This window comes from Hippopotamus amphibius, chromosome 17 (assembly GCF_030028045.1).
Source record: "Hippopotamus amphibius kiboko isolate mHipAmp2 chromosome 17, mHipAmp2.hap2, whole genome shotgun sequence".
NCBI lineage: Eukaryota > Metazoa > Chordata > Mammalia > Artiodactyla > Hippopotamidae > Hippopotamus > Hippopotamus amphibius.
The window spans coordinates 8,815,680-8,842,931 of NC_080202.1; the positions used below are offsets into that span (position 1 = coordinate 8,815,680).

Genomic DNA, 27,252 nt, shown 5'->3' on the forward strand with positions numbered 1-27,252 from the left:
CTGCCTCAGCCCCTTTGATCTGCTCCTCAGACCTCCCTTCAAGCCCCAGGCTAGACTCCAAATATGTTGGTGTCCAGGCTTGTTCCAGGTCTTCTAGGCAGCCCCTCTCCACCGAGTCCCCAAGTCACCCTTGACTGCAAGGACTGTCCCTCTCCCACATCAGTTCTTTTCCAGTCACTTGTTCTCCCATGTTTGTATTCCAGTTTTTCCTTCTATTTACCCAGCCCCGCCCCCCCCCCCCCCCCCCCAGGCTCTCAAGTTCGATCTCACTCCTCCACCTGCCCTTCCCTCTCCCAGCTGAGGTTCTGGGCGGTGATGATGGCAATGCTGCCCAACACGACCCCTGCCCCCATGATGTCAGAAGGTGCCACGGTCTCATAGAGCACGTAATACTGCAACATCAGGGCCACCACCACCTCAGAGTGCAGGACGGCACACACCAGGGCAGGATGGGCCTTGGTGACTGCATAACTCACACACACAAAGGAGACCAGGGCGAGGATCCCCACTGCCCCCACACAGCTCCAACTCAGAGGATCACTGGGCAACACGGGGGTCTGCAGCATAAAGAGGCCTGGCACAGAGCCCACCAGCCCCACCAAGCCAAACAGGAAGGCCACTGTGGGTAGACAGGAGGGGAAGTCCAGGGAGCGATACACCAGCAGCCCCAGGGACAGGGCCAGGCCACCCAGGAAGGCGAGCACATAGCCCAGGGCAGTGTAGAGGCCCGTGGTCCCCTCCTGCAGTGTCCCCAGTCCAGGTCCCACGATGATGATGAGTCCCAGGGTGCTGCCCAACAAGCCACACCAGTCATAGCCGCTGAGACGCTGGCTCTCGAGGCAGAGGGCGAGGAGAGCAGAGCAGACGGTGGAAGAACCTTTGCGGACGGTGGCAGCGTTGCCAGCGGGCACCACCTGAACCGCACTGTAGGCACATCCGATGCTGAGGACGTTGAGCAGGGCGTGGAGGCAGGCCCGGCCCCGGACATCGGGAGGTCCCAAGAGGGGGTCGCCACGCAGTTTAAGTAGCAGGGCAATGGGGAGGTGGAAGACGCATCGACAGATGAGCAGCTCCAGTGAGGGTAAGTGTGAAGCCTGGTAAGCCATACGGGAGAAGGGGCCCACGAAGCCAGCGGGCAGGCCCCCACCCAGCAGGGCCACGAGCAGGCCCTTGGTGGCGTCAGAGGGCCGGCAGCGCTGGTGCGAGGGGAGGCTGGACGGAGTGGAGGGCGGTGATGGCTGGGTGAAGTCGGGCAGGTTGAAGTAGGGGTGACTGCCAGCCTGTTAGGGAGAAAGGAGCTTGGGCATTAGGGCAGCCATAGCCCAGGGGACCTGGGGCAGGACGAATGCCAGGCTGGGTTCTGGGACCCTGTGGGGCAGTAGAGGGGCAGGCTGTCTTGCTAAGGAACTCTTGGGAGCTAGAAAGGGCCTGAAAGATGTTTGAGGTGGTACAGTGTGGGCCTTAAGCCTCTAAAGCAGGAAGCAGGGAGTGAGCAGTCCTGGAGCATTGTGTTTTTCTGGGTAAGTTGTTCCTGGGAGGAGAAAAAGAGGACCCAGGGATGCTCTGTTGGTTTGAGGAAGGGGAAGTGGCCTCAGATGCTGTGTGTCTGTGTGATGTCACAGGTTCCAGGGACATCTGGGAACATCATTACGGATTTCACTTGCGGGTGTCTAGGAAAGCTGGGAAGTTTTAGGGAAAGAAGGGAAAGGGAGCAGCCAGGAACTACAGGGAGGGGGGCTGTGCGCCCCTGCCCCCTACACTCACCATCTTTCCTTGGACTTCCTGCTCTCCTCCTGGTTCAGGGGCCCTGGGCCCTTCAGAGCTCAAGCCATTGTGACCTGGTTGGAGGGGTCGTGGGGTTCTTCCCTGGAACCTTCCTGAGGTGGGGGTAGGAGGTTCTTCCCTGGAATCTCCCTCAGGTGGGAGTGGGCCTATTTTCTTATTGTTTCCCACTCTGCTTGCTTTCTGTTTTTGTGATTCCAGAGCCTCTCTGATTCTTTTCTTCCTCTTTTCAACTACTTCTGTGATGAGACGTCTTCGGTTTTTAGTTAATTTGTTTATTTATGTCTTGCCCTATTTCAGAAAGGTTTTATGGAAAGGACCGCTGAGGGCCAGCTCCTCTGTCTCCTCAGTTGGTGAATTTTTTGAACGCCAGGGAGGAGTCCCTGGGACTGTCCCTCTGGAGTTTCAGGATTGTGTTTCTTCTCTGTGTGCTTCCACCTGGTGTTGTTGGTGCTGTCCCAGGAGGTCCACACCAAATCCTCTGCACTTACGCAGAGTATAGAGATGTGGATATTTCTGCCGGTGGGAACAAAATAGCAAGCTGCGTGTTCATCTTCGCTGGTAGTCATTTCTGTGTACCTGTTCTGTAGGGCTGAGGCCTTCCCAACCCGCGGCCGGGTGGGGGGTCCCTGTACCTTTCTGAAGAGGGAGTGTGTGGGTGTGTGTGTGTGTGTGTGTGTGTGTGTGTGTCTCCAGGGTTGCCCCTGTGAGTTTGTTGAGCCTGGGTCTGCGGGTCCCACTGGGCCTGACTGTGAGCCTGCCACGTTGTGTGTCTGCGGAGAGGGTGTGCGTGCTCTGGGCGATGTGCACCACTGAGTGAAGGGCGCGCAGGGGGCGGGGGCGGGGGTAGGGGCAGCCTCTTCCCAGGGACTGGGTGGTCGTGCGGCCGGGCGCCGCTGCTGCTGCCTCCAGGCCGGCGCCCAGCTCGGTGCCCACTCGTCCGGCGGCCCTGCGTGGCGCCGCTCCCTTCCTGGGATCGTTCCGGGCGCAGGCCGTCGGGCGCGCTCGCCCCAAGTCCGAGCCCGGAGCCTGGTGTCTGTGCCGGCTGCGCTGCGCCGGCCTCCTCTCGGCGGCGGCGGCGGCGGCGCTGGGGGGGTACTGTTTCCGGGGGTGGGGGTGGGGGTAGGACCGGGGCGGGGGGAGCCGATGATGTCAGCGGCGGCGGCGGCGGCGGCGGGGCCGGGCCGGGGCCGGGCGCTGGGGGGGCCGGGGCCGAAGCCGGAGCCGGAGCCGGAGCTGGAGGCGGGCGAAACCGGAGCGGCCGGGGGCGGCCACGGTGATGAGCCGGGCCTGGCGGACGCGGCGCCATCGCAGTCAGGTGGGCCCCGGGGCGAACCGGGCAGGGCCAGGGCGGACCGGAGCCAACAGCCGGGCCCCCTCCCCGCTGCCCGGAGCCGCGGGGGCCCGGGCCGCGCCCCACGCCGCGCCCGCTCCCCTTTGGGGCTGACCTGGGGGCTCAGGGGTCGCGGGCTGAGTCTGGCCCCGCCTCCAGGCGCGCACGGCGCTGGGGGGCGACTAAGGGGGCCCGGGTACGGCGTCCGACCCAGCAGCGGCCGGGGGGCGCGATCGCCTGAGGCCGTGGAGAGGGCCGCGCTCACTCCCCACTTGAAGGGTTAATTCTGCAGCCCAGTGTCCCCCTCCCCCCGTGGGGCAGGTTGGGGGTGGGGTGGGGCGGGTGTGAGCCCGGGCCGGCGCTGCAAGCTGCTGGGAGGGCGATGGCGTAGGAGCCAGGCAGAGGGGGGGAGGGGTGGGCCGCCGAGCGCCCCAGAGTTGGGGTGTGCGGGGTGCGCAGGGCGAGCAGGGGCCCCGGAGCCGCCGCGCCGTCGGGGCAGGGTTGTGGCTGTGACTCCTGGAGCTTGTGTGTCTCCTGCTGTGTTGTGGGGCAAGGTAAACCTCTCCTGGTCACCACCGTTTGCTGGTCTGGCAGGCAGGGGTCCTGCAGGGCCCTCCGGGGCCATGGGGACAGAAAGCCAGATGGAGGGGTGTTCTGTGTTATGGGGCAGAATTACAAGATGTGGCCCTGTGGCTTTGGGTGACAGGTCTGCATTCGAAGCAGGCGCAGTACCTGCGGAGTTTGTTAGGTGTGGGGTTTTACGTATGTGTTTTCTTGCACATATGTGTCTGGTGCCGCACATGTGAACTATTTGTGAACTGCTGTTTTCTGCATAGCTGGGGAGGGGTAAGTGCTGTGGAGGGCACGGGAGTGCACGGTGTGTGTGCGCAGTTGGAGGGGACGGTTGCGTACCCTTGAGTCAGAAGGTGTCAGTCGGGTCCCGTTTCTGCGGCCCTGCCGAGGTGTGGTCCACTCTTGGCGAGGTTGACCCGCTGGATGGGTTTATGGAAGTCCGTGTGACGATCGGGTGGCACGGGGTTGCATGTCTAGAACTCAGGTCCCGCAGGTCCTGCGGGAAGCGAGAAGCCCCAGGGTGTGTCTCAGGTACCCGTGGGACAGCTGGCACTGGTGTGAGGGGCTCTGGGTGGAACGTGCAGGTTGTGTTTATGGGATCCGGGGCAGCCGAGCTAGGGGAAGGTTGTGTGCAACATTCCCTACGGGATTCTTTTGTGACGTTGTTTGTGGGAGCCCGTCTGTGCTGTTGGGCTGGGAGGCGAGCTGGTCAGAAAACACTTGTGGGGAGGGAGGTGGCGTGACAAGGGCAATGTGGGCCTCAGACTCCGGAGATCAGGCGCGAGCTGTGTGTGCGTGCCTGCTCCTGCGTGTTGAAGTGGCCGTGTGGGGCTGCTGGGGGATGTTATGAAGAAGGCGGGGAGATAAATATGGGGCAGAACAAGGGCAGCAGGCGGGAGGCCTGGGTGTTGTCGGGCAGCCCAGCTAGTCTGTGCAGGGTCTGTGTGCTCGCCCCTCGCCGACCCACCCCGCGCGTCAGGGTCACCGGGAGGAGAGGCCTGGTGGCTGCAAGGAAACTGAGCTTGGACAGAGTGGCTCCTTGGCCATGTTTACGTAAAGGCCGGGTGTGACTCTTGTCACTGAAATGGAAAAAAGAAACACGAAGTTTTCAGTCTCCTCCTCCCGCTTCACCCTCTCTCTGCCCGCCTTGCGGGTATCTCTGCTTTTCTGTCTCCTCTGTGACGCACACTGGGCCGCTCCTGCGACTGTGGAAGGGTCTGGGAACGGAATTTGCTCGCTAGGCAGATTCCTCAGAACAGGTTTTCCTCACCTTTTGGGCCTGCGCCCTTCTGCAGATGTGTGTGTGTGTATGTGTGTGTGTGCATGTGTGTGTATGTTTGTGTTCCAAGTGTACACACCGCTGTGGTCTCTGCCTGGCCTGGCTGCGAGGGCATATGTGGATGGGGGTAGGGAGGACACTAGGGCTTGGGCCCCCCTGCACGGGGGCGTGCTGGCTGCTGTGTCAGGCCTGCACAACAGGTGCACCACGGCCTGGTGGAGGGGGAGGACGCCTAGACTAGACTCGAGGAGCTCAGGCTCTACCACTTCCTCGCTGGCACTTTCCCTAAGTGAGCCTCAGTTCCTCATCTTTAAAATGGGGCTAATCACCTGCCCTGTCCATCTTCCAACAGGGCTGTAGCTAGGTAGCCCATGGGAAACGTACCTGGAAAGTAGCTACAGTTTGGGGACTCTGCCTGTGCCAGCCACTGTCAGTCCTCTGCCAGCACTGAGCCCCTTCTTGGGGCTAGGTTAATAACAACAGCAAACACTTACTTAACAGTGGGTACCAGGCACTGTTCTCAGTGCTTTCACATATGATCACTTACTCAGTCTTCCCAGCGCCGGGTGGAAGTATGAATTCTAGTTACCTCCCTTTTTCAGATGAGACAGCCGAGGCCCAGAAAAGTAATTTGCCCAAGGCAACTTAGTTAGTAAGAGGTAAAGCTGGATTTGAACCCAGGCAGTCTGATTCCAGATCCTCTGCTCTTATATGCTGTCCCCTACTGCCCTTCTGAAGCTTTCTGTGGGCCGCTCTGTGCACCCCCGCCCCCCAAACACACACACACTTCTGCCTAATTTCTGCAGAATTTAACACCTGCACCAGTCCATTTCAGAAGACTGGTGTGTTTAGACAGTGACTCAGGGAGTCCCAGCCTGGGAGGGAAAACCTAGCATCCGCTGCTGGGTGCTGGCCACAGGGGGACAAAACATTAATGAACCGGGCGAAGGAGAGATTGTCCTTGTCCTGAGGGTCAGGGAGGGCCAAGAGGGAGGTGGCATTTGAGGTAGATCTTAACATTTTGGAGGGATTTGGGGAAGAGGCTGGGTTGTATTTCTGGCAGGAGAACCAGCATGGGCAAAGGCAAGGAAGTGTGGGACCACTGAGGCTAGAGAGCACGCCGGGTGCTCGAGGTCAGACTCACGCAAGGCAAGGGTAGAGAGGAAGATGGGAATTGGACTCGAAGTCTCGGCTGAGGAATTTGAGCTTTTTATTCTGGAGTGGAGGCCCATGAAGGTTTCTAAGCCCCAGGAGTGATGCCACTTGAGCTGCTTTGGGGCCACTGATCCTCAGTGAGAGGAAGGCTGGATAGTAGAAGCTAAGGCCGGAAGCAGGGGACTAGCGGGGAGGCCGTGGCCTTGGACCATGAGGGTGTTAACAAGGCCCTGAGCTAGTTTGGGGGCCAGAGGCAGGTTAGAGGGAAGCGCCATTTCCAAGCTGGGCCGCAGGGAATTCCCTGGTCGTCCAGTGATTAGGACTCCGTGCTCTCACTGCTGAAGCCTCCCCTGGTTGGGGAACTAAAATCCCGTAAGCTGCACAGCGTGGCCAAAAAAAGAAAAAGAAAAAAGCTGGGCCACAGATCTGACCAGACTCGGTGGCTGCTGGACATGGGGAGTGAGGGAGAGGGTGGAATCAGACGTGACACAGTTAGCATTTAGCACGTGAGACTTTGTGTGGTGATTTGGGCAGCCTGCTGGCCAGCCACAGCCCCCTTCAGGCAGGACCTGGCGGTGTGGCAGAGGGAAGGACCCAGCATCTGGCTTCACACAGGCCTGGATTTGAATTTTGACTCTGCCGCTCACAAACTGTGTGACCTTGAGCAAGGTAAACCCCTCTGTGAGCCTCACTTTCCTCATCTGTAAAATTGGCATAATATAAATACCAACTTTGGGTGGCTGAGGAAACCATTAAATGAGGCCACGCATGTAAAGCTCTGGAGATATATCAAGCAAAGGGTGTGCACCCCGGAAGTGGTCAAGTTACACTCGCCACCCCCAGCTCCTGGCCAACTGAGTCCAGGACTGAGGATGGCATCTTTCCTGAAGGTGGACACACTCCAGGCAGACTTTAAGAAAGCAAGTTCATTCATTTACCCAAAATGTTTTGAATCTCCCACTGTGTATCAGACACTGTTACAAGCACTGGAGGTAGCAGTGAACAAAGCAGACAAAAATCTCTCCCTCCCTTGGAGCTTGCAGCCTAGAGATGAATGAACAGTATGTCTAACTAAATGCCAAGGAGGAAAATAAAGTAGGGGAGAGGGATAGGAATTTTGGAGAGGTACGCGGTGGCAAGGGAGGGCCTTGGGGAAAGGTGACTTTTCAGTCAAGGCTTAAAGGAGGTGGGGCAGCAAGGCATGAGGCTGCCCGAGGAAAGAACATTCCAGGCCGAGGGAACAGCATGAGGTGGAGTGTGTCTGGCGGCAGCACTCAGATCCCCACCTCAGTCACACCTCTAAGATCACACAGCCAGTTAAGAGTAGAGAAATGGTGAAAACAAATAAAAAACTAAAAACCACAGAGCCATCAAACCTACCGTGAAGCCCGATTTCTGCCCCTTGTTCTTCACCACTTCCCCCCACCATTTTCCGGGACTGAGTTCCAAGATGATAATAAGAGCTCGCACTTCCTGAGCATTTGCTGCAGGCCTGGCACTCTTCTAGGTACTGCCAGTCATCAGCTCGTTTATTCTTCACAGCAACCCTACAAAGTGGGCACTTCTCATGATCCCCACCCCATGGACAAGGAAACTGACATACAGAGAGGTTAAGTAACTTGCCCAGGGTCCCCTAACTAATGTCTTCTCCACCTCCCATAAGCCTTTGGAGGGCAGTGGCCAGTGGTGGGACAGTTGAAGTCAGGAGAGCTGGGTCCAAACCCAACTTGGTTAGCAGTGAAGCCAGGGGCAAATCATCCCGCCACTATGTTCTCTCTACCTGCAAGTGAGAAGTCTAGAGTATTTAAAGCCTCGGTTTCCTCATCTGTACAATGGGGTTGACACTAGCCCCCGCCTCAACTGTGGTCCTTTTGGGTGTTGAGAGGATGCAGATAAAATGCTTAGCACTGGATTTGGCACATAATATCTGCTTCATCGATGGCAGCTCCAAAGACCATAATGATGATAGTTCTAGATGATCTTCAAGGGCCAGGCCAGCCTTGGACCTCTGTGGTTCTAAAAAGTCTTGATAGGCCTTGTCCAAATAACTTGGCAGTCAGCACACAGCCATGCCTCAGTAGGCACCAAGCCCATACGGTTGTGCAGGTGCGCAGGCCTGGCCAACGGTGTGAGCAGGGGCCGGAGTCAAAGCTTTACTTTGCTCACGTGTGCAGGGCTGTTACTTCGTGGAGGAAGAGGCTTTTCCTCTATTTTTTTGCCCTTCCTCTAATTTTCACAAAGATCCTAGATGTGCTGATGGGGGCGCCAGTGGGTGCTGTTGAAAGAAAAACACAACTTTTTTCCTAGACACTCTACTCACAACACTTCTGACACCAAACGTGTGGGTTTTTTTTCCCACAGTGACCAATTCTCTGACACTAGCTGGGTGTCCTACAATTCTGATATTATCTGCCTGGAGATGGCATCAGATCCCAAAGGTTAAGGGCTCAGTCCCACAAGACTGCTCCCACTTCACATACCAGTTTGCAAGCCCAGACCTCCTGTACATTTTAACTTTTTATTTATTTATTTATTTGGCTGCACCACGTGGCTTGTGGGATCTTAGTTCCCCAATCAGGGCTTGAACCCATGCCCCCTGCAGTGGAAGCACAGAGTCCTAACCACTGGACCACCAGGGAAGTCCCCAGACCTTCTGTACTTCTGACTGACCAGCAAGAAATTGGGCTTCCTCACAACCCCCTCCTCAGATTTGATAATTTGCTAGGATGGCTTATAGAACTGAGGGAAATACTTATGTTTATTGGTTTATTATATAATAAAGGATATGATAATAGCCAGATGAAGAGGTACGGAGAGCGAGGTCTGAAAGGGTCCTGAGTGCAGGAGCTTCTGTCTCCACAAAGTTGGGGTGCCCACCCTCTCGCCATGGGGATGTGTTTAGCAAACGGAAGCTCTCCGAACCCCATAGTTTAGGGTTTTTATGGAGGCCTCATCACATAGGTACGATCGATTATTAAACTCAGTCTCCAGGCCCTCCCCTCTCCCCAGAGGCAGTGGGAGACTGGGGCTGAAGGCTCCAAGCTTCTAATAGTGGCTTATTCTTTCTGGTGACCAGCCCCCATCCAGGAGCCCACCAAGAGTTACCTCATTAGAACAAGAGACCCTTCTATCACCCAGGAAATTCCAAGGAGCTTAGGAGCTTGATGTCAGGAACTGGGAACAAAGACCAAATGTTAGAATAAGATGCTCCTAGCACCCCTATCGCTTGGCAAATTACAAGAGTTTTAGGAGCTCTGTGTCAGGAATGGGGACAAAGACCAAATATATTACAGTTGACTCTTGAACAATGTCGGGGTTAGGGGTGCGGGCACTCCATGCAGTGGAAAATCCAAGTATAGCCTTACAGTCGGCCCTCTGTATCCAAGGTTCTGCATCCTCGGATTCAGCCAACCTCGGATCGTGAAGTACTGTAGTATTTACTATTGAAAAATCCACAAATAAGTGGACCTGTGCACTTGAAACCCGCGTTGTTCAAGGCTCAGCTTTATTTCTTATTACATCAGTCTCCCAGCTTGTAAACACGTCCTTCATCCTGGTGGGATATAATCAAGAACACAGGCTTTTGAGCCAGACTTCCTGGGATCAGATTCCAGCCCTGCTCCTAACTGGTCATATATCCTTGGGCAGCTACCTAGCATCTCTGAGCCTCAGCCTGTCACTTTAAAGTCAAGAAGCGCACTGCTACCTTTTAGGGTAGTGATGAGGGGCAAATGAGGTAATGCAAGTAAAGCACCGAGTCTTGGGGGGGCCCCTGTCAGCTGCTGGCTGTCACAGAAGGGAGTGGGAGGCCTTGCTCTCTTTCCCCATTTTACAAACAGAGCTGAACACCAGCCCACGAATGGGGCCCCTTCCCCTGGGTTCCTGACCCACCTGCAATCCAGCAACTGATGGGGTAGCACTTGACCTAGGTGTGTGCCTAGCATTCGGGACTGTCAGAACTTTTGACCATCACCCCTGTTTACCACCTTCGTCCTCCTCCAGGAGAGGACTCAGAGCGGTCTTTCGGGAACATAAAATGGGCTGTGGAGGGAGGGCCTCTTGGTCCAGATAGTATGAGTAATAAATGGGAAGAAAGCATTTTGGGGGGGTGTGGGAATTGTATGAGGAACGCCCGATGCAGGACACCTCAGAGGTCGTGTGTGACCCAGGGCGGGGGGAAAGGGAAGGCTCGCGGGCCTCGTGGAGGGTGGACGAGAGAGGCCGAGAGCTCAGCTCTCAGGTCAGCAGGCCTGGCTCTGTGAACAGCCCCCCCTGTTATGACCAGCTCTGTGTGTCTTTGGCTAAGTTACCCAATGAGATCAGGAACTCAGATCTTCAACTGAAAAATGAGCCCCCAAGGCTGGAGCTGTGAGGTGCTTTCTGGGCAGTGACCGCCACAGCTCACACTTGGGTTGCCTGCTATTCCAGTTGGATGCGCCTCCCAGCAAGAAGCGAGGTGGGCGTTGTACTCCCCATCTCTGCTTTTTAAGCCGAAGTCCCAAAGCCACCAGCTCTCAGAGTAAGGAGTGGGACTCAAGCTTCCTCACTTCCGGTCTGGTGGCCTTTCCAGCGCCCTCCACAGAGTGGAGCAAGCTGGCACGTGTGACAAGCCTGTGGTCTTCCGTGGTCACCTGGCACCTAGGCCAGAAACCCCCTCTGAGATTTAATGTGAAGAGATCCTCTCCTAATCTGAATATCTAGCAGCTCGGTCCAATGAAAAATCGCAAACATCTATTTTGATGTGTAAATGAGACTATTATAATGAAAGACAACATGCAAATCTTTGATTTCCTTGGCGCCCTAAAGATGGGGCCAAAGGGAGATGAGAGTGATCCAGCAGGCTTCCCCGGACCTACGGGATTGAACGCCGCTGCTGGACTGTTTTTTTTTTTTATTTTTATTTTTTTTTTTAATTTTTTTTGGCACACGGGCTTCGTTGCTCCGTGGCATGTGGGATCTTCCTGGAGCTGGGATCGAACCCGTGACCTCTGCCTTGTCGGGCGGATTCTTAACCACGGCGCCACCTAGGAAGCCCTGCGGGACTGTTTTGAGGCCAGTTGGGAATACGCAACTTATCTTGTTCCTGTACTTCTGGGGGCCAGCAGAACAAGGCGCGGCGCTAACCTGGCTGCCCTCCTAGGTCCGACGGGAGGCAGCTACGCAAGTAGCCTGACGGGCTCCCGGGAGGGTCGGGGTCTGCAGGGAAGCCCGGGCCTCTTTGGCCCTGCGCACGATGCCACCCCCCACCTCCTGGGTCCCCTCCCGCCCTCCCCGTCCCCTTCCTGAGGACGCGGTTTCTGTTTCTCCACAGAGGGAAGAGGCCCGGCAGAAGGGACTCGCTGAGCCAGCCCCGCTCCGCTCCATGTTGGCTGTGCTCTCAGGTGAGGCCTGCCGCGAGGGAGGACGGGGCCTGGCAGCAGGCCCCCCACAGAGCAGCCGTGCTGTCCAGGCTGGGGGGTCCTGAGACGCGGTCAGCAGCGGCCGTGGGGGCTTCCTCCTCCTCCCAGTGGCAGAGAGGGGTCCACTGCTAACCTCACTAGCCTGTGACTTGACGTCTGGACCCCTGACCTTCGTCAAGACCTGAAGGATCCCTGGCCTCTTCCAGCCCCAGATGTCTGACGCACGGGCGTTGGACGCTGGCCAACATGGGGTGGCGAAGGTTAACCCCTCACTTCTGCGACCAGAAGGCAGTCGGCCTTCCACCAGTCTCTGGCCGACAGCCTCCAACCCCTCCCAGCTCACCTCTCTGATCTGAGATCCCCCTGCCCTCTGCCCAGCCTCTGAGATCCTCCCCGGCCTCTTCTCCTCCATCTAGGCTGGCGCCATGCCCCCCCCAGCAGAGGTGACGGACCCGTCCCATGCCCCCGCCGTCCTGCGCCAGCTCAACGAGCAGCGGCTCCGTGGCCTCTTCTGTGACGTCACCCTCATAGCCGGAGACACCAAGTTCCCTGCTCACCGCAGCGTCCTGGCGGCTTCTAGTCCCTTCTTCAGAGAGGCCCTGCTCGCTTCCGCCCCACTGCCCCTCCCACCAATTCCTGGGGGCTCAGCCCCCCCCAACCCTGCCACCACCACAGCTGCCTCCTCTTCCTCCTCCTCCTCCTCCTCTTCCTCCTCCTCCTCCTCTTCCTCCTCCTCCTCCTCTTCCTCCTCCTCCTCCTCCTCTCCCCCTCCGGCCTCACCTCCTGCTTCATCCCCACCCCGGGTCCTGGAGCTGCCAGGGGTCCCAGCAGCTGCCTTCTCTGATGTCCTCAATTTCATCTACAGTGCCCGGCTGGCACTACCTGGTGGTGGAGGGGACGGGGCAGCCGTGGCAGAGATCGGCGCTCTGGGGCGGCGTCTAGGCATTTCCCGCCTGCAGGGCCTGGGGGAGGGAGGTGATGCCTGGATCCCTCCTGTCCCAGCCCCCATGGCCACCTCTCAGCCTGAAGGGAACGGCTTCGGGCCTGGGCCTAGGCCAGCCGGGGAGTGGGAGGGTGACAGGTCTGAGGCCCAGGCCCCTGACTCACAGCCCCCCCTGCCCCGGCGGCCCCTCCCCTGCCCCCGATGTGGGAAAAGCTTTATCCATCCCAAGCGGCTGCAGACCCATGAGGCACAGTGCCATAGGGGGCCCAGCACGCGGGGGCCTGCAGGGTTGGGAGCCGGGAGCTCTGGCCCCAGTGGCCCCGCAGGAGTGGACGCCTCCGCCCTGCCGCCGCCAGTGGGCTTCCGAGGCGGTCCCGAGCACGTGGTGAAGGTGGTGGGCGGCCACGTGCTGTATGTGTGCGCGGCCTGTGAGCGTTCCTACGTGACCCTGTCCAGCCTGAAGCGGCACAGCAATGTACACTCGTGGCGGAGGAAGTACCCCTGCCGCTACTGCGAGAAGGTGTTCGCCCTGGCGGAGTACCGTACCAAGCACGAGGTGTGGCACACCGGGGAGCGCAGGTGAGGGGCCTGCAGGGCCGGGGATCAGGGCTGGGCGGGGGTGGAGGGCTCACGTGGGACCTTGTCCGCTCAGGGAACACAGGGACAGGGAGGGAAGGGGCAGAGTGTGGGACCTAGAAAATCATCCTGAGATGCCTGCTCACCTACGGGCCCCTGCTCACCTGCTTTCCATCACTCGCCCTTCTGCCTCCCTCCAGCCCCATTTCCTTCCACTGATGTTTATGGGCACCTCCAGGTGTCAGGCCAAGGAGGAGAAAGAAAGTTGCCTCATGGGACAGGCCTATGGGGAGCGCAGGCAGGTCCACCAACAGTTATAATGTACCCTGTGCATAAGACATTTCTCCATTCTGTCACGTGAGCTTCAGAAGAAGGCTTTGGGAGTTAGGCAAGGTACGTGATTATTCCCAGTTCACAGGTGGAACAGCTAAGGCCCGGCATCTCATGGTCGGGGACGGTGGGGGGGGGGGCACTGAACTAGGACTGGTGTCCCTTCTGAGGCTGGCAGGGTGAGCAAATGGCTGGGGCAGTTCGAGGTCTGAGAGGAGGCAGGAGAGGACACGGGAAGCTGAGGCCCTAAATCAGGGCCCCTGACTCAACGGCCTCTGTCCCTGCCCTGTTCCCTGCTGTCCTGGCCCAGGTACCAGTGCATCTTCTGCTGGGAGACCTTTGTCACGTACTATAACCTGAAGACCCACCAGCGAGCCTTCCATGGCATTAGCCCGGGCCTCCTAGCAAGTGAGAAGACGCCCAATGGAGGCTATAAGCCCAAGCTCAACACCCTCAAGCTGTACCGCCTGCTCCCCATGCGGGCAGCCAAGCGACCCTACAAGACCTACAGCCAGGGAGCCCCCGAGGCCCCCCTTTCTCCAAGCCTCAACACTCCAGCCCCTGTGGCAATGCCAGCCAGCCCACCACCTGGCCCCCCACCTGCCCCAGAGCCTGGCCCCCCACCGTCTGTCATCACTTTTGCCCACCCAGCGCCCTCTGTCATTGTACATGGGGGCGGCAGCAGTGGGGGGGCAGGGAGCGGGCCGGCCAGCACAGGCGGGGCCCAAGCCGCCTCAGTCATCACTTACACTGCTCCCCCACGGCCCCCCAAAAAACGTGAGTACCCACCTCCTCCCCCCGAGCCTGCAGCCGCACCAGCCAGCCTGGCCACAGCGGGCGGCCCAGCCACGGCCGCAGGGCCTGCCACAGCCGCGGAGGAGGCCAAGGGCCGGAACCCACGGGCCACAAGGACTCTGACCTACACGGCCAAGCCAGCTGGTGGGATTGGCGGGGGCGGGGGTGCCCCTGCAGGGCCTGGCCGGGGTCCCTCTCAGCTACAAGCCCCACCTCCCCTGTGTCAGATCACTGTGCGAATTGGTGAGGAGGCTATTGTCAAGCGCCGCATCTCAGAAACTGACCTGCGCCCTGGGGAGCTGAGCGGAGAGGAGATGGAGGATAGCGAGGAGGAGGATGAAGAGGAGGACGATGAGGAGGAGGAGGAGGAGGAGGAAGAGGAGGAGGAGGAGGAGGAATCGAAGGCTGGGGGGGAGGACCAGCTCTGGAGGCCCTACTACTCGTACAAGCCCAAGCGCAAGGCTGGAGCTGCAGGCCCGGGCAGCAGCGGGGGCAGCGGGATGCCCAGAGGCCGCCGGCCGCCTCGCTGGAGACAGAAGCTGGAACGGAGGAGCTGGGAGGAGACCCCAGCGGCCGAGGGCCCCGCAGGACGTGCCCGTGGCGAGCGGAGGCACCGCTGCGGGGACTGTGCCCAGACATTCGCCACCCTGAGGAAGCTGCGGAAGCACCAGGAGGCCCACGGCGGGGGCTCCCACAACTCCCGGGCTGGACGGAAGCCTTCCTCCCGCTTCGCCTGCCCTCACTGCGCCAAGGTGTGCAAGACAGCAGCCGCCCTGAGCCGCCATGGGCAGAGGCATGCTGCCGAGCGGCCCGGGGGTACCCCCACACCTGTCATTGCCTACTCCAAGGGCAGCGCTGGCACCAGAGCCGGGGACGTCAAGGAGGAGGCCCCCCAAGAGATGCAAGTCTCCTCATCCAGCGGAGAGGCGGGTGGCGGGAGCGCTGCTGCTGAGGAAGCTTCCGAGACCGCCTCGCTCCAGGACCCTGTCATCTCAGGGGGGGAGGAGCCCTCAGTGGTGGCAGGAGGGGGCACCTATGCATACCCCCCTGTGCAGGAGTTTCCACTGGCTCTGATTGGGAGCGGCCGGGAATCTGGCAGTGGCAGGGGAAAAGCTGGGAGTGAGGGGCCAGTGGGGGCTGGGGGTGGGGACCGGATGGAGGGGATGGGGGCTGCCAAAGTCACCTTCTACCCTGAGCCCTACCCACTCGTCTACGGCCCTCAGCTCCTTGCCGCCTACCCTTACAACTTTAGCAACCTGGCCGCTCTCCCGGTTGCTCTTAACATGGTCCTACCTGATGAGAAGGGTGGGGGAGCCCTTCCCTTCCTACCAGGGGTCTTTGGCTACGCAGTCAATCCTCAAGCAGCACCCCCTACCCCCCCAACTCCACCACCGCCAACTCTCCCTCCACCAGTGCCCCCTAAGGGAGAAGGGGAAAGGGCAGGGGTTGAAAGAACCCAGAAGGGAGATGTGGGGTGAGCTCTGGGCCCAGATCCCCCCTTTCACCAGATGCCGCCCTCCCTGAATCCCTGCCACTACCAGCTCCCTGGCCTCCCTGCCCCTCAGGAGCCCCTCCACACTCTTGTGCAGGGACTAGGGGGCCTCTGGAGCTCAGGGGTCAGGCTGCTTTGTGTGAGATTGTAGTTTTCCCACCACCTGGGAAGGGATCTTTGGTGGTTCCCCTCTCAGTTCTCCTCCAGGGAGTGGCCTCCACGAGGGGCAGGGCCAGCTCCCATCCCTTCTCCAGCCCTTGGGGCAACTGAGCAATATACGTAAACAAATCTCCACTCACAGCCCCCACCAGCTCTGAATGTCTAACCTGCTCCCCTGATTCGTAAACCTAGGGGGAAACCATCTCTCACCTAATGTTCCCCCCTCATTCTGAAGCTTTCTCTAAGCCCTTGCCCAGATGCTTCCTAGCACATTCCATCCTTTGTGGCCCAGGGCCTGGACCAGACCATTGTGATACCTGACACTTACCCACCTGGGTGTGTGGCTTTCGATTCCATTCTTCCCAAGGGTGGGTTTCTGTGTCCCTGTTTCCTTCACATGACGATGCCATGCCTTCCTTGGCTTCCATGCCTTTGGATCTTCCATATTCCTCCTTATACTCCTAGACTCTGGAGATGGCCTCTCCCATCCAGGTCAAGGAGGTGCTGGGAGGAGGGCTACCTATCTGTTCTACGGCTGAGTACTTTCCCAGCCCAGCGCAGCGCCAATCTCGGCCCTACTTTGACCCTCAAATCTAGTGAGCCCTAGACTCTTCCAAGGCAAGAGAGGTGAGTAGATCACACCTCTTCCTGCCTCTACATATGGCCTCTTCTGGGCTAAACCAGATTTGGGGGCCAGAAGGGAGGAGCTCTCTAAGGGATGGGGAAGGGAATCAACTTTCTCCCTGTTTTTTTTCCTGATGGTTTCTCCCAGACTAGACCAAATAGCCAGAAAAATGATGGGGGTTGGATGGGTGGGTAAGCCCAAGATTTGCACATGACCTCCCATCCTTCCCTTAACCCCCTTCTTCCCCCAGTATCACTTCCCTCACCAATCACTCCAGATGGTTTTTGGGGAACCATCCTACTCCCTTGGTGGGCTTTGGGGTATCCCCACCAACTTTCCCTCCACAATAGCACCTTATGCCCCATCTTTGACTCAGTTCCCCACACCCAAAGATCCCAGCCTAGGGATGGGGAACAGGGACCTTATAAGTCCCTAATCCCTAATTTGCACTAGTTAACCCTGGTCAGGGGTCCCTATGTTTCCTTCCAGTGGGGGAGCTGAAGAACTGTTTGCTCCTAATTCTCTTTGATAACTGGGCCTCCCCCCTCTGATTGGATGACCATTACCCATCCACCCACCTCCCCCCCCCCAAAAAAAAACAGCTCACAAGGGGAGAGCCAACTTGGGGGAGCAAAGTTGATACATGGGAATTAGAGGAGTGCAGTTTAAAAAGGGGAAAAGTGGTCCTCGAAATGGCAGCCTTTTTCCCAGCTACTGTGTTTTGGGGCCAAGATGGCTGCCCTCTCAACTGATGCTGAAAGGGCAAGATCATGGCTTTGGAGGGAGGTGGTTTGGGGGGAGGGACAGGAGCATCCTCCTGCCTCCTCTCGCCCTGCCAACATACGGAAAGGGGAGGATTTTGACAGGCTCCCTGAATGTTAACCACGGAGGAGTGTCACTCCTTCACTCCTCCTCTGTCTCTTTGCACTTTTCTTGGTCTTGGCCGCAGTCCGAGTGAAGAGTTTCCTACTGAATGTACCGAGTTCCAATTTTTAAAGGGGAGAAAAGTTTAAAACGGGGGGAAAAAATGCAAAAAAAAAAAAACTAAAAAAATTCCCACAAATCTTGTTTCTGGCACTTTAGAAAAACTGCGAAAAACAGTACATAATAAAGAATGCATATATATATCTACACACAAATTATATATATAAATATATATATATATACACAGCGGAACCACAAGAGAGACTGAGGAAGGCCTTGGAGGCAGGGGGCAGATGCGACGACAGTCCCCCTATATCCTTAACCTGCACTCCTCTGAGGCAAAAAGGCACAGGAGATGGAAGGGGTTGAGGATGGACCAGGGAATTTGAATTTCAGAACAGGTCAAAATTCTAAAACCATGGACATTTTGGGAGAACTGAGACTGTAGACATTTATTTTTATGATTTAGGAAAATAGTTTCCAGAATTTGGTGGTTCTGGGCAACAAAGGAGATTGTGGCAAAATGGAGATTAAAATACATGTATCTGAGCTGGGGAACTTGAATATTGTGAGTTTCAGATGTTGGAAATTTGGGATTTTGCAATTTCGTCTTTTGAAAATTATCAAGTCTTGTCAGTTTGTGCCCTCTTTCCCCATGTTCCCTGGGAAGAAGGGTGACGGTGGAGTGGGAAGGCCACTGGTTCTGTGCCACAGCACGCAAGATTTAGAATTCTACAGACTCTAGCTCTATACGTAGTGAGGACCCAGATTTAGAGAAACTGACCAATATTTATCTCCGCCATTTGTGTGTGTGTCCAACTCTCTAGGCCAATAAACCAACAAGACAAACGAACTGTGCTCCGCAGTGGGATGCCAGGTGCAATTATTGGCGTGGCTGGTGGGTCTGGCTGGACAGGGACACGCTAACCTTCTCCCACAGGGATCCCTACGAGTTGTAGCCCTGTTCTCCCTCTTAGGACAACAACTTCCAGCAATTGAGTAGGTGTGAGAGCCTGTTGACCCTAGGTACTTCACTGTAATTGCTGCAGCCAGTAGGCTCAAGCTGACTTTGCTCTGACCTCCAGTCAGAAACATTAATGCATTCCAGTTCACACAGCCTGTGGGGCTCAAGATCTTCATGGCCCAGAAAGGCTCTGCCTCCAACCAGGTGCAACCCTTTCTCCAAATTGAAAGTAAACTGAGGCACAAAATGTGTGATGACCATAAGAGACACTTTCTTGTTCCACTCTTGGCTTCTCATGAGCTTCAACTCCTGTCCCCTCTCCTCACCCCCCACCCCCCACCCCACCCCCGCTGGATTTTGTCTAGTGTTACACAGGGATGGGCAAATAAAATAAGAGCTCAGGTGGGTGGCGGCTTTGAGGAATTCTGGTACAAATACCTTGACCAGAGTGGGCAGCCTCTAATCAGCTCTAGCAGGTTGCTGCCAACAGGGGAATCAAACCGGGTGTTACTGTAGTTCTTAAAAATTTTTAAGAGAAGCCAGAAATCCAAATTTCTCTGTGAAATATCCACATTTTAAAAGTAGCACACCAATTCAAATTTTAAATTCTGCTGACCAACAGCATGGGCCAAACAAAACACACCAGTTTGTAACCTCTGATGAATAATGCTTTTGTTCTCATCTCATATGATCCTCAGACTAGCGCGCAGATACTATTATTAGCTTCATTTTACAGGTGGGGAAACTGAGGCATGGAGCAGTTTAGTAGCTTGTCCAAAGTCTAAGCACCAAAGCTGGAACTTCAGGTTTTTAAAGTGTGCTTTTTTATCCTCATTACAAATGCATCCTTTTAGCAATAACATTTTTTTTATCCTAAAGATATTACAAAATACAATAAACTACAGAAAGGTTAAAAACAAAGAAAAAATGATCACTAGTCCCAACATGCAAACATATGCACTATACTTAGTGTATTTACAGAAAAATTCTGTAAGTACACTGTAGAATTTTTCTATATTTACAGAAAAAAAAGTCCCTATTCAGTCAGTCAGAGGTACCTGCCATATAGGTTAGGACCTGTGCTAGATGCTGGGGGACTTACAGTGAACAACACGTAGTTCCTGCCCTCAGAAGGCTTACAGTCTAGTTCTTGTTCTTTGTTCCATTCATTGCCAACCTAGGTGTTAATATCCAATGGAGCTTCTTCAAGAAGTCAAAGAGTAAATAAGCGCATAGTGCATTTCAGGTGGGCCCAAGGCCCTTATCTGCCCAGTCCCACTTAGGCTTCCTCCCTAGAAACAAAATGATGAGAGGATTGGACTCCTAGTGAAGGAGTTAAGATGCAGAAAGGGATAGGGCTTGAGAGGACTACCAAACTCTCGATTCAACTGGCTGAGGACCTGTCTCGGCCCTCCCGTCCTCAAGGAAAGGGGTCGGGAGGGGGCAAGTGGTACGTGGCGTCCAGAAAGATGACGAGGGTCCCGACGCTCGTGAAGATGATGAAGATCCACAGGAAAAGACGGTCCACTACCATGGCCACAAACTGCCAGTCCTCCTTCAGCTGGGGGTAGGCAGAGGAAACTGTTCCTGAGCTCCAGACCCCCAGGGAAGGCCGGCCCCAAGACCCTGCAGGCCCCCTCCTCCCCTGCCCCCAGGTCCTCCTGCCACGGCTTTGAAACAAGAGCGGCCTCAGAATAGCCGAGAGCGAAACTGCGGGAGATGGACGTGAGTAAAGAACAAGTCGGAAAGCAGGGGGCGGGACCAAGTGAGGCAAACTTCCAATCAGAAATAAAACTGAGTGCTGGGGGCGGAGCCTGAGTTTGCGGGTGGAGCTAAGGCCAAGCAGGCCTTGCCCCGGTCCACCCTCTTTGGACTTACCGCGTCGTGGTCCTCCTGTTCCTGCAGCTGTCGAGCGATGTAGCTGATCGAGGAAACGACCTCCCGTAGCTCGGGAGGCAGGCCCACAGCCCGGTTTGGGCCATCGATAAATCGCCGCAGGTCCGGGGCAGACAGTTCGGGCTGGAACCTGGAAGAGGCGGGACTGTTTGGCCACGCCCCGAGCGCAAAGACAGCCTGCGCGGGTGCTCTAGACCCCTCCCCAACTCCCTCCTCCAACGCCTGCCTGTCCAGGTTTCAAAACCTGAGAGGGCCCTTCAGGTTCTCGCCGAAAGCTGTGACCTCTCTAGCCTTCAGCAATTCCTCCTATCCTCTTACGCTTTAGTTCCCACCTCTCCGCAAAGTGGGCAACAGAAGGGATACTACAACTCCCATGATACTCAACCACAACATCCTCTGGGAGCTTAAGCCGCCTGCCTCCGCACAGTCTTTTGGGAACTGTAGTTCTCCCTCTCCCTTCTATGTGGGCGATGGGGAGTAGATACTACCTGTTGGGTTTGGGGAAGAGAAAATCATTTGGTGGCTTGCGGATGAAATATTCATCTGTTCCCCGACCCCAGCCACTTCCTGGAGAATCGCTGAGAGCTATAGGAGATGGCTCCGGTATCTGGTCTCTCTCAGGCTTGGGCCTCTTCAGACCCAGGTACAGAGGGAGTTTGTGGATAAAGATCTGCAAAGTAGAAGAGTCTTGTTGGAGGGGGCTCCCATGCTTTCAGACCAGAAGGGAAGCCGCCAACCACCCGCACAGCAAGTGCCCATTCCTGCGCATGCGTGCATGCATCCCACAGAGGAAATGCAGCCACACGGCCCAGAGTTCTTAAGTAGGTTAGGAGGCACCCTGACTGGAAAGAAGAGTTCTGAAGGCTTCCACCCCGATAGCACCTAACCCTGAGAATACTTTCTGGGGACCCACGATGGGCAGTATTGATGAAAAGAGTCTGGGATCTACGCAATGATGGGAGGATACAATTAATTGTGCAACATTTCAACACTCAAAGACCTCGGCACTTGGACACTCTACCAGGAGTTGTAGTTCTCCCTCAGGTCTGTATAAGGGAAGGTTGAAGTTGGTGGGAGGGAGGAGCGATACCTGGACAAAAAGCCAAATGCTAGGATTAAGAGTTAACACAGGTTGGAGGAGATCTTCTTACCTGACGGACCCAAAGGGGCATTTGGTGGGTGTGGGGTGAGCGATGGTGCAGGTTGAGGACTACGACGCTAAGGATGACTGAGAAGGTGACGAGGACCATGGTAAACATGAGGTACTTGATAATGATGGGGACAGACAGGGAGGTTTCAGGCACTTTGTCCGCCAGCAGCAGCAGGAACACAGTAAGGGTCAGCAGGGCAAAGATCGAGAGCCCCATCTTCTCTCCTTGGGGCACAGAGGGGAAGGTGGAAGGATTAGGCTTTGCCAGAAGGCAGTCTCTCTGGCATAATCAGTGACCACGTTTCCAGCCCACTCAAGGACAGGAAGGGCCAACTGCATGCAAATAACTCCTACATTTATACCTCTAACCTGGACTGATTCCCCAAATTACACACATGTATACACCTGCTTACTTAACCTCTCCATTTGGGTGTCCAATAGACACCTCGAACTTAATGTGTCCAAGACTTCATTCCCTCACAACCAACTCCCTCCCATAGTCTTCCCCATTTCATAAATGACAACTTGGTCTTTCCTGTGGCTCAGGCCAAGTCCCTTCAAGTCATTCTCAACTCTCCTCTCTCTCATCCTATATCCAATCCATACCAAACCCTATGGGCCCCACCTTCAAAATATATCCTGAAACTGATGACTTATCACATCTACCTCTACCATCCTGGTACAAGTCACCATTACCTCAGGTCTGAGTTATTATAAAGGCCTCCTCTTTGCTTCATCCTTTGCCCCCCTGCTGGCTGTTCTCAACAGAGCAGCCAGATTGATCCCCTCAAAATGTAAATCAGATCATATCACTCCAGTGGCTTCCCAACTCGGTTAGCATAGAAGCCAAAGTCCTTACTGCAATCTACAAGGCTCTCTGACTTCATCTCTTACTGTTTTCTCTCTTGCTTACATTCAGTTACACTGCCTCACTCCCAGCACAGGGTCTTTGCATCCACTGTTAACTCCTCGTGGTAGTTTCTTCCCCCAGATATCTACCAGGGTCATTCTCTCACTTCCTTCAAGTCTTTGTTCAAATGTTGATCAAATATTCCCTTTTTAGTGAGGCATTCACTGACCATCCCATTTTTAAATTGCAACCCCTGTGATAAACCATAATGGAAAAGAATACAAAAAAGAATATATATACATATATATTATAATGGAGTCACTTTGCTGTACAGCAGAAATTAAACACAACATTGTAAATCAGCTATAAATTACAACCCCCTACCCATTCTCATCCTGCCCAAACCCTCTCCCTATTTCATTTTACTTCTTAGGACTTGACCTCTTCTAACATACTATCTAATGGATTTATTTATTATGTTTATTGACTGTCTCCCCCACTAGAAGGTAAACTTCATGATAGCAGGGATTTTTGTCTCTTAGTCACTGATGTATTCCCAGTGCCTTGCACATGGGAATACATCAGATGCTCAACAAATACTGTTGCATGAATGAATGGACCAACCCCTGCAAAAAAGGCGTGGGGGGGGGGGGGGATGTTGGGGGAACTATATAGCAAATTGAAGGATCTAAAAATAAAACAAAGTATACAAGAATATGCTAGGTGGCTGGTTATTCCTGTGGCATACAACAGGCACTGCAAACTTCATGGAAGGTATTGAAATAAATAACTTGTATGGTCTGTTCTACTTTAGTCCTATAATACTAGGTTCCAAGATTTGCCTTGCTCCAGGGAGAAGGAGAAGTTACATGTGGAAGTGTGTTCTAGAGCTGCACCACTCTCCTTCCCTAGACAGGGAGGACTTGATTCCAGAGAGAAGGAAAGCATGTGTTTTTTGTTTGTTTGTTTGTTCTGTTTTTTTTTTTGGGCCACAGCAGTGAAAGCCCGGAATCCTAACAACTAGGCCACTAGGGAACTCCCAGGAAAGCATGTCTGAATACCAGAGTTCAGGACATCAGTCTCTGAATCAGACTGGTACTAACCAGGGTTGGAATAGCAATACTGCCTCTCTCTGAGTAATGCCAGGTGAATGACTTAAATTCTCTTAGCCTCTTTATCCTCCTCTGTGAAATGGGAAGACAACTCAGTACTTACCTCACAGAACTGTGAAGATTAGAATTGAGTTAATATATGTAACACATTATTTGTATTATCTTATAGCAAGTGCTCAGAATTAGCAAAGACAATACCTACACTTACACAAAGCTTACAGAATACCAGGCATAGTTCTATTAACTCAATTAATCCTCAAAATAGTCCTATGTGGTAGGGACAATGACTGGCCTATTTCTACATCAGGATACTAAGAGATTGAGGAATTTGTCTAAGGTTACATAGTACTGCCTCCCAGAAAAATGTTGGCCATTATTTCCAAGGGAGATAGGAGGTTAAGGGACCAGTAGGCATCTGACAGGTGGGGGAGGGAGGATGCCAGGAATGGGAAAAGGGAAAGGAAGCATTATCTACGCCTGGGAGTTTGTTGGTCAGAGGAGTGGCAGTTCCAAGGCTGAGATCCTAGGATTCTGAAGGAAAGAGTTCAGAAGTTACTGGGTGCAGAGGAGCGAGCAGCAGAGGGGAGGCAGAGCTTGAGGTTGGAGGGGAAACCTGGATGCAGATGCAAAGGCTCTTTATGCAGGGAAAATCTCGGTGAGATTTCTGAAGCACTATTCATGATGGCTTGAGTTGGCAGGAAAAACTTCCCTGTATTATGGGTGAAGAGGAAGAAGCTGAGCTATTGGTAAGAAGGAGTGCAGGGCCCCTTCTCCCCTTACCTGCATCTGGTGGCAGGTAGAAGACGAAGATGGCCAGGAGAGTGATGAGGATGCATGGGGCAATGACGTTGACCAGGTAGAAAAGAGGCTTCCGGCGAATGATGAGGTAGAAGGTGACTTCTTCACGCCGTCCTTCCCCCCGTCCCCTAGGATCCACTGGAGGCTGGATTAGCCGGGAAGGTTTGTGGATAATCTCCCATTGGCCATTCTCTTGGAGGGACAGGGGGAAGAAGAGAAGGTGACACAGATGTGGGACCTATCTTTATTGGTTCCAGATATATGGCCTTCTTTCTTTCTTTTTCTGTTTTTGTTTGTTTGTTTGTTTGTTTTGGCTGTGCCACACCACTTGTGAGATCTTAGTTTCCTGACAAGGGATTGAACCCGGGCCCTCAGCAGTGAAAGCACGGAGACCTAAACATTGGACTGCCAGAGAATTCCCAGATGTGGCTTTCTCTGCCACATTCTAGAGCAGGGGGGACGGATGGACTAGTCAGCCCATCTCTGATAAATCTGAACAAGTCTCAGTTTCCATATCCACAAAATATAGATCGTTATACCTATCCTGCTGACTCCACAGGGACTCACTGCTGGAGTATATTTGTCAGCCTGTTAGAAACTGGAAATCATAAAGCCCATGGATGTGGGAGGCATGCCCACTCACCAATGAAGGTCCCTTCGTGAATGTGCACTTCCTGCCGCTCCTGCCCATCGGGACCCAAGCCAGTCTGCAGGCTGACCTCTGAGCTGTCATAGCTATAGGAACTGAACACCATGGTGCAGTTCTGCCAGTCAAAGGGGAAGTAGGTGACCTGGATGGAGTGGGGAGTCACTAGAGCTGCCAGAGAGCTGGTTGGGGCTGGGGGAGCTGGGGAGGTCACAGGGCAGATAGGGGTCAGAGGATATGGGGCGCTAGGGATATAGGGACCACCAAGGGAGATCACAGAGAAGTGGAGTCACAGAGGAATCAGAAGGTTATTTGGGGAGGCCATGGACAATGGAGGGGGTTCTGAGGAAGACTGGAAGTCAGTGAAAGTGGACACAGAAGATGAAACTCAACGGAAAATCAAGAGGGCAAGAGAGATGTGAGGGTCATGGGGATACTGGAGGAGGGATGTTTGAGGGAAGGTTGCTACGAACGCCTTGAGCTTCCCAGGTGGATCCCAGAGACCTGGATGCTGCAGCTGCTGCGATAGATGCCCGGGGGCTGCCAGCGCACAGAGCCGTCTGAGGACACCACGACGTTGATGTCCAGAGCAACATCAAAATTTCCGTCGTTGCTGCAGAGAAAGAATCTTCTCGTCTGGGATCAGGTCCGGCTCCCGGAAGCCACGCCCCTCTGGAGGCCCTGCCCCACTTCCCAGACTTTGGGAACAACCTACTTGTTTAGGAGCACCACGTCTGGCAGCCACACGGATTCGGCTGTGATGCGGAGTGAATCGATGCTCTCGTACTCCTTAGGGTCCCAGCTCAGCCTGTAGTCAGTCCACTCCTAGGGAAGCACAGGCTGAGGGGCTGTCTGGGGCTGAAGACTGGGAGGAGTCTTGGGATGTGCAAAGGAAGCCCGGGCAGGGAGGGCAAAGGAGGAGAGCGGCGTAGCCATGGGCTGTGGTTCTGGAGGCTGGGGCTCTGATTCCGGCTCCACCTGCACTCTTTGGGACCCCATCAACTAATTTCCCCTCCCCTCGCATTGGGCCCCAGTTTTTTTCTTTCTGTGAAAACGAGGGGGTTGCACGAGCTAGCCTCTAAACCTGTGGTTTTCAAACTGCAGTTGACGACCCTTTTAATGGGTGGGGAATCAAATGAGTGGCCCCAAACCAGTTTAAAAAAAGAAAAAAAAATTTAGAATGGAAAATGCAAGGAGTGCATCTCCCATAGTAATGAGACGTATTGTTTCCTGAAGCTTCTGTTTCAGTTATAAATGTGTTTTCTGAGGTCGTGATACAAAAAAAATTTCTTACTGGGCGAGATATTCGAGGAAGTTGTAAAGGCAGGGGACGCCCGCCCTTTCCCACCCTGCGGGGGTCTCCGTACCAGGTCTAAGTAGACCTTTGTGCTCATCTCCTCATCCTTTTCGTTCTAGGAAGGAAAAGTTTAAAGGGTAGATATGATGTAAGTGTAGAGAAATGAGGGGGTCGGTGGGTCAAACTCTCCCTGGAAAATCCCCTCTTTTTCTGAGTTCCACCCTCTTGGGTTAGAGCCCCACCACCTATAAACTGTTGGTTTAAGCCCCGCCTCTATCTCGTAAACTTCTTGATCCCTGCTGCCAGCCAGTTCATTTCCCAGCCCCGCCCCCGGCCGGCCTGAATCTCCGCCCGCTGTTGTTTATTGACTCGGTCCGGCACCAAGCTCCGCCCCAGCCTGTGACCGCGCCTCAAGGCCCACCCTCCGGCCAGTCCAATGGCCCCAGCTGCACTTCAAGATCCGCCTACAGGCCCGCTCATCATCCTACACGGCTCTATTCTCGCCCATCCAGCAGCCATGCCCACAGCTTGTCCATTGGTCCGATTTCGACCGGATCTCTACTAACGGCCCGTCCTCTCCGAGCCAGGCCTCGCCCCAGACCCCGCCCCCAGTGGTCCCTGGGTCCCGCCCTGCCTAAAGCCACGCCCCCAACCGGCTCGTGGGCCAGACCTCAACTCCCCGCCTGCGCCCTCACCAGGCTGATGAGCTGCGCCAGGCTGAGACCGACGCTGACCCTGACGCGGTCTCCCACCTCCCGCGCCGGCCGCACCGAGCTATCATAGCCCGAGAAAAGTTTCTCGCGTAGTCTGCCCTCTGCCTCCGAGCCGCGGGCGCCTGGAGGAGGAGAGAACTGAGTGAAGCCCCGGTGCCCGGCCCCGACGTCTGGCCCTGTCACTGCCCCTTTGAGGCCCAGACTTACCCGGGGCAAACGGCGCCCCCAGCGCCCCCAGCAGCAGCAGCAGCGCCCCTGGGGTCATAGCCCGCCCGCGTCGCGTCGCTCAGCGAGTCCTCTTGGATGAGCCGCCGGGACAGCCAGGGCAGGGGAAGTGACGAGGCGCCCAGGAATGTGCACCTGTTATTGGGGGGGCAGCCGCCAGCCCACCCGCCCCGCCCCTGGGGCTTGATCCCGCCCCGAACAACTGCCAAAGCCTGCCACCCACAGATGACAGACAA

At 55.3% G+C, this 27,252-nt stretch overlaps 3 protein-coding genes across 9 annotated transcripts; 1 reads left to right on the forward strand and 2 right to left on the reverse strand.

Annotated features, from left to right (window-relative positions):
* Positions 1 to 255: 255 nt before the first annotated feature.
* SLC35G6 (solute carrier family 35 member G6) lies at positions 256 to 3,740 on the reverse strand. Its single transcript, XM_057715747.1, has 4 exons — positions 3,689 to 3,740; positions 2,533 to 3,352; positions 1,765 to 2,050; positions 256 to 1,280 (listed from the first exon to the last, which is right to left on the reverse strand). Exons 1-4 carry the CDS (start codon positions 3,738 to 3,740, stop codon positions 267 to 269), a joined length of 2,172 nt encoding a protein of 723 aa, XP_057571730.1. The 3' UTR covers positions 256 to 266.
* Positions 2,049 to 27,103, reverse strand: CHRNB1 (cholinergic receptor nicotinic beta 1 subunit). 5 transcript variants are annotated; one of them, XM_057714941.1, is made up of 12 exons: positions 26,999 to 27,103; positions 26,774 to 26,913; positions 26,149 to 26,193; positions 25,497 to 25,606; positions 25,286 to 25,394; positions 24,779 to 24,926; positions 24,118 to 24,327; positions 21,377 to 21,600; positions 20,714 to 20,895; positions 20,208 to 20,355; positions 4,028 to 4,184; positions 2,049 to 2,298 (listed from the first exon to the last, which is right to left on the reverse strand). In XM_057714941.1, exons 1-11 carry the CDS (start codon positions 27,054 to 27,056, stop codon positions 4,035 to 4,037), a joined length of 1,524 nt encoding a protein of 507 aa, XP_057570924.1. In that variant the 5' UTR covers positions 27,057 to 27,103; the 3' UTR covers positions 2,049 to 2,298; positions 4,028 to 4,034. The 5 variants fall into 5 exon arrangements, with proteins under 5 accessions (XP_057570924.1, XP_057570929.1, XP_057570927.1 ...); XM_057714946.1 differs by lacking the exons at positions 26,774 to 26,913; positions 26,999 to 27,103 and adding an exon at positions 26,567 to 26,599; XM_057714944.1 differs by lacking the exons at positions 2,049 to 2,298; positions 4,028 to 4,184 and adding an exon at positions 9,538 to 9,675.
* On the forward strand, positions 2,888 to 18,218 carry ZBTB4 (zinc finger and BTB domain containing 4). 3 transcript variants are annotated; one of them, XM_057714938.1, is made up of 4 exons: positions 2,888 to 3,100; positions 11,434 to 11,503; positions 11,938 to 13,043; positions 13,681 to 18,218. In XM_057714938.1, exons 3-4 carry the CDS (start codon positions 11,947 to 11,949, stop codon positions 15,641 to 15,643), a joined length of 3,060 nt encoding a protein of 1,019 aa, XP_057570921.1. In that variant the 5' UTR covers positions 2,888 to 3,100; positions 11,434 to 11,503; positions 11,938 to 11,946; the 3' UTR covers positions 15,644 to 18,218. The 3 variants fall into 3 exon arrangements, with proteins under 3 accessions (XP_057570921.1, XP_057570922.1, XP_057570923.1); XM_057714939.1 differs by lacking the exon at positions 2,888 to 3,100 and adding an exon at positions 3,528 to 3,669; XM_057714940.1 differs by lacking the exon at positions 2,888 to 3,100 and adding an exon at positions 9,911 to 10,578.
* Positions 27,104 to 27,252: the final 149 nt, after the last annotated feature.

What these genes read in the sequence shown, in the direction of transcription:
- CHRNB1 (XM_057714941.1), bottom strand. Translation starts at nt 27,056, where the DNA reads ATGACCCCAGGGGCGCTGCTGCTGCTGCTGGGGGCGCTGGGGGCGCCG. An exon ending in GGGGGCGCCGTTTGCCCCGG is followed by an intron (nt 26,914 to 26,998) that starts GTAAGTCTGGGC and finishes CTCCTCCTCCAG; the next exon opens with GCGCCCGCGGCTCGGAGGCA. An exon ending in AACAGGAGGACCACGACGCG is followed by an intron (nt 4,185 to 20,207) that starts GTAAGTCCAAAG and finishes CGCTTCCCGCAG; the next exon opens with GACCTGCGGGACCTGAGTTC.
- SLC35G6 (XM_057715747.1), bottom strand. Translation starts at nt 3,740, where the DNA reads ATGGCCCCGGAGGGCCCTGCAGGACCCCTGCCTGCCAGACCAGCAAAC. An exon ending in TGCCAGACCAGCAAACGGTG is followed by an intron (nt 3,353 to 3,688) that starts GTGACCAGGAGA and finishes CCACGGCCTCAG; the next exon opens with GCGATCGCGCCCCCCGGCCG. An exon ending in AGGAAGTCCAAGGAAAGATG is followed by an intron (nt 1,281 to 1,764) that starts GTGAGTGTAGGG and finishes TCTCCCTAACAG; the next exon opens with GCTGGCAGTCACCCCTACTT.
- ZBTB4 (XM_057714938.1), top strand. Translation starts at nt 11,947, where the DNA reads ATGCCCCCCCCAGCAGAGGTGACGGACCCGTCCCATGCCCCCGCCGTC. An exon ending in TGGCACACCGGGGAGCGCAG is followed by an intron (nt 13,044 to 13,680) that starts GTGAGGGGCCTG and finishes GTCCTGGCCCAG; the next exon opens with GTACCAGTGCATCTTCTGCT.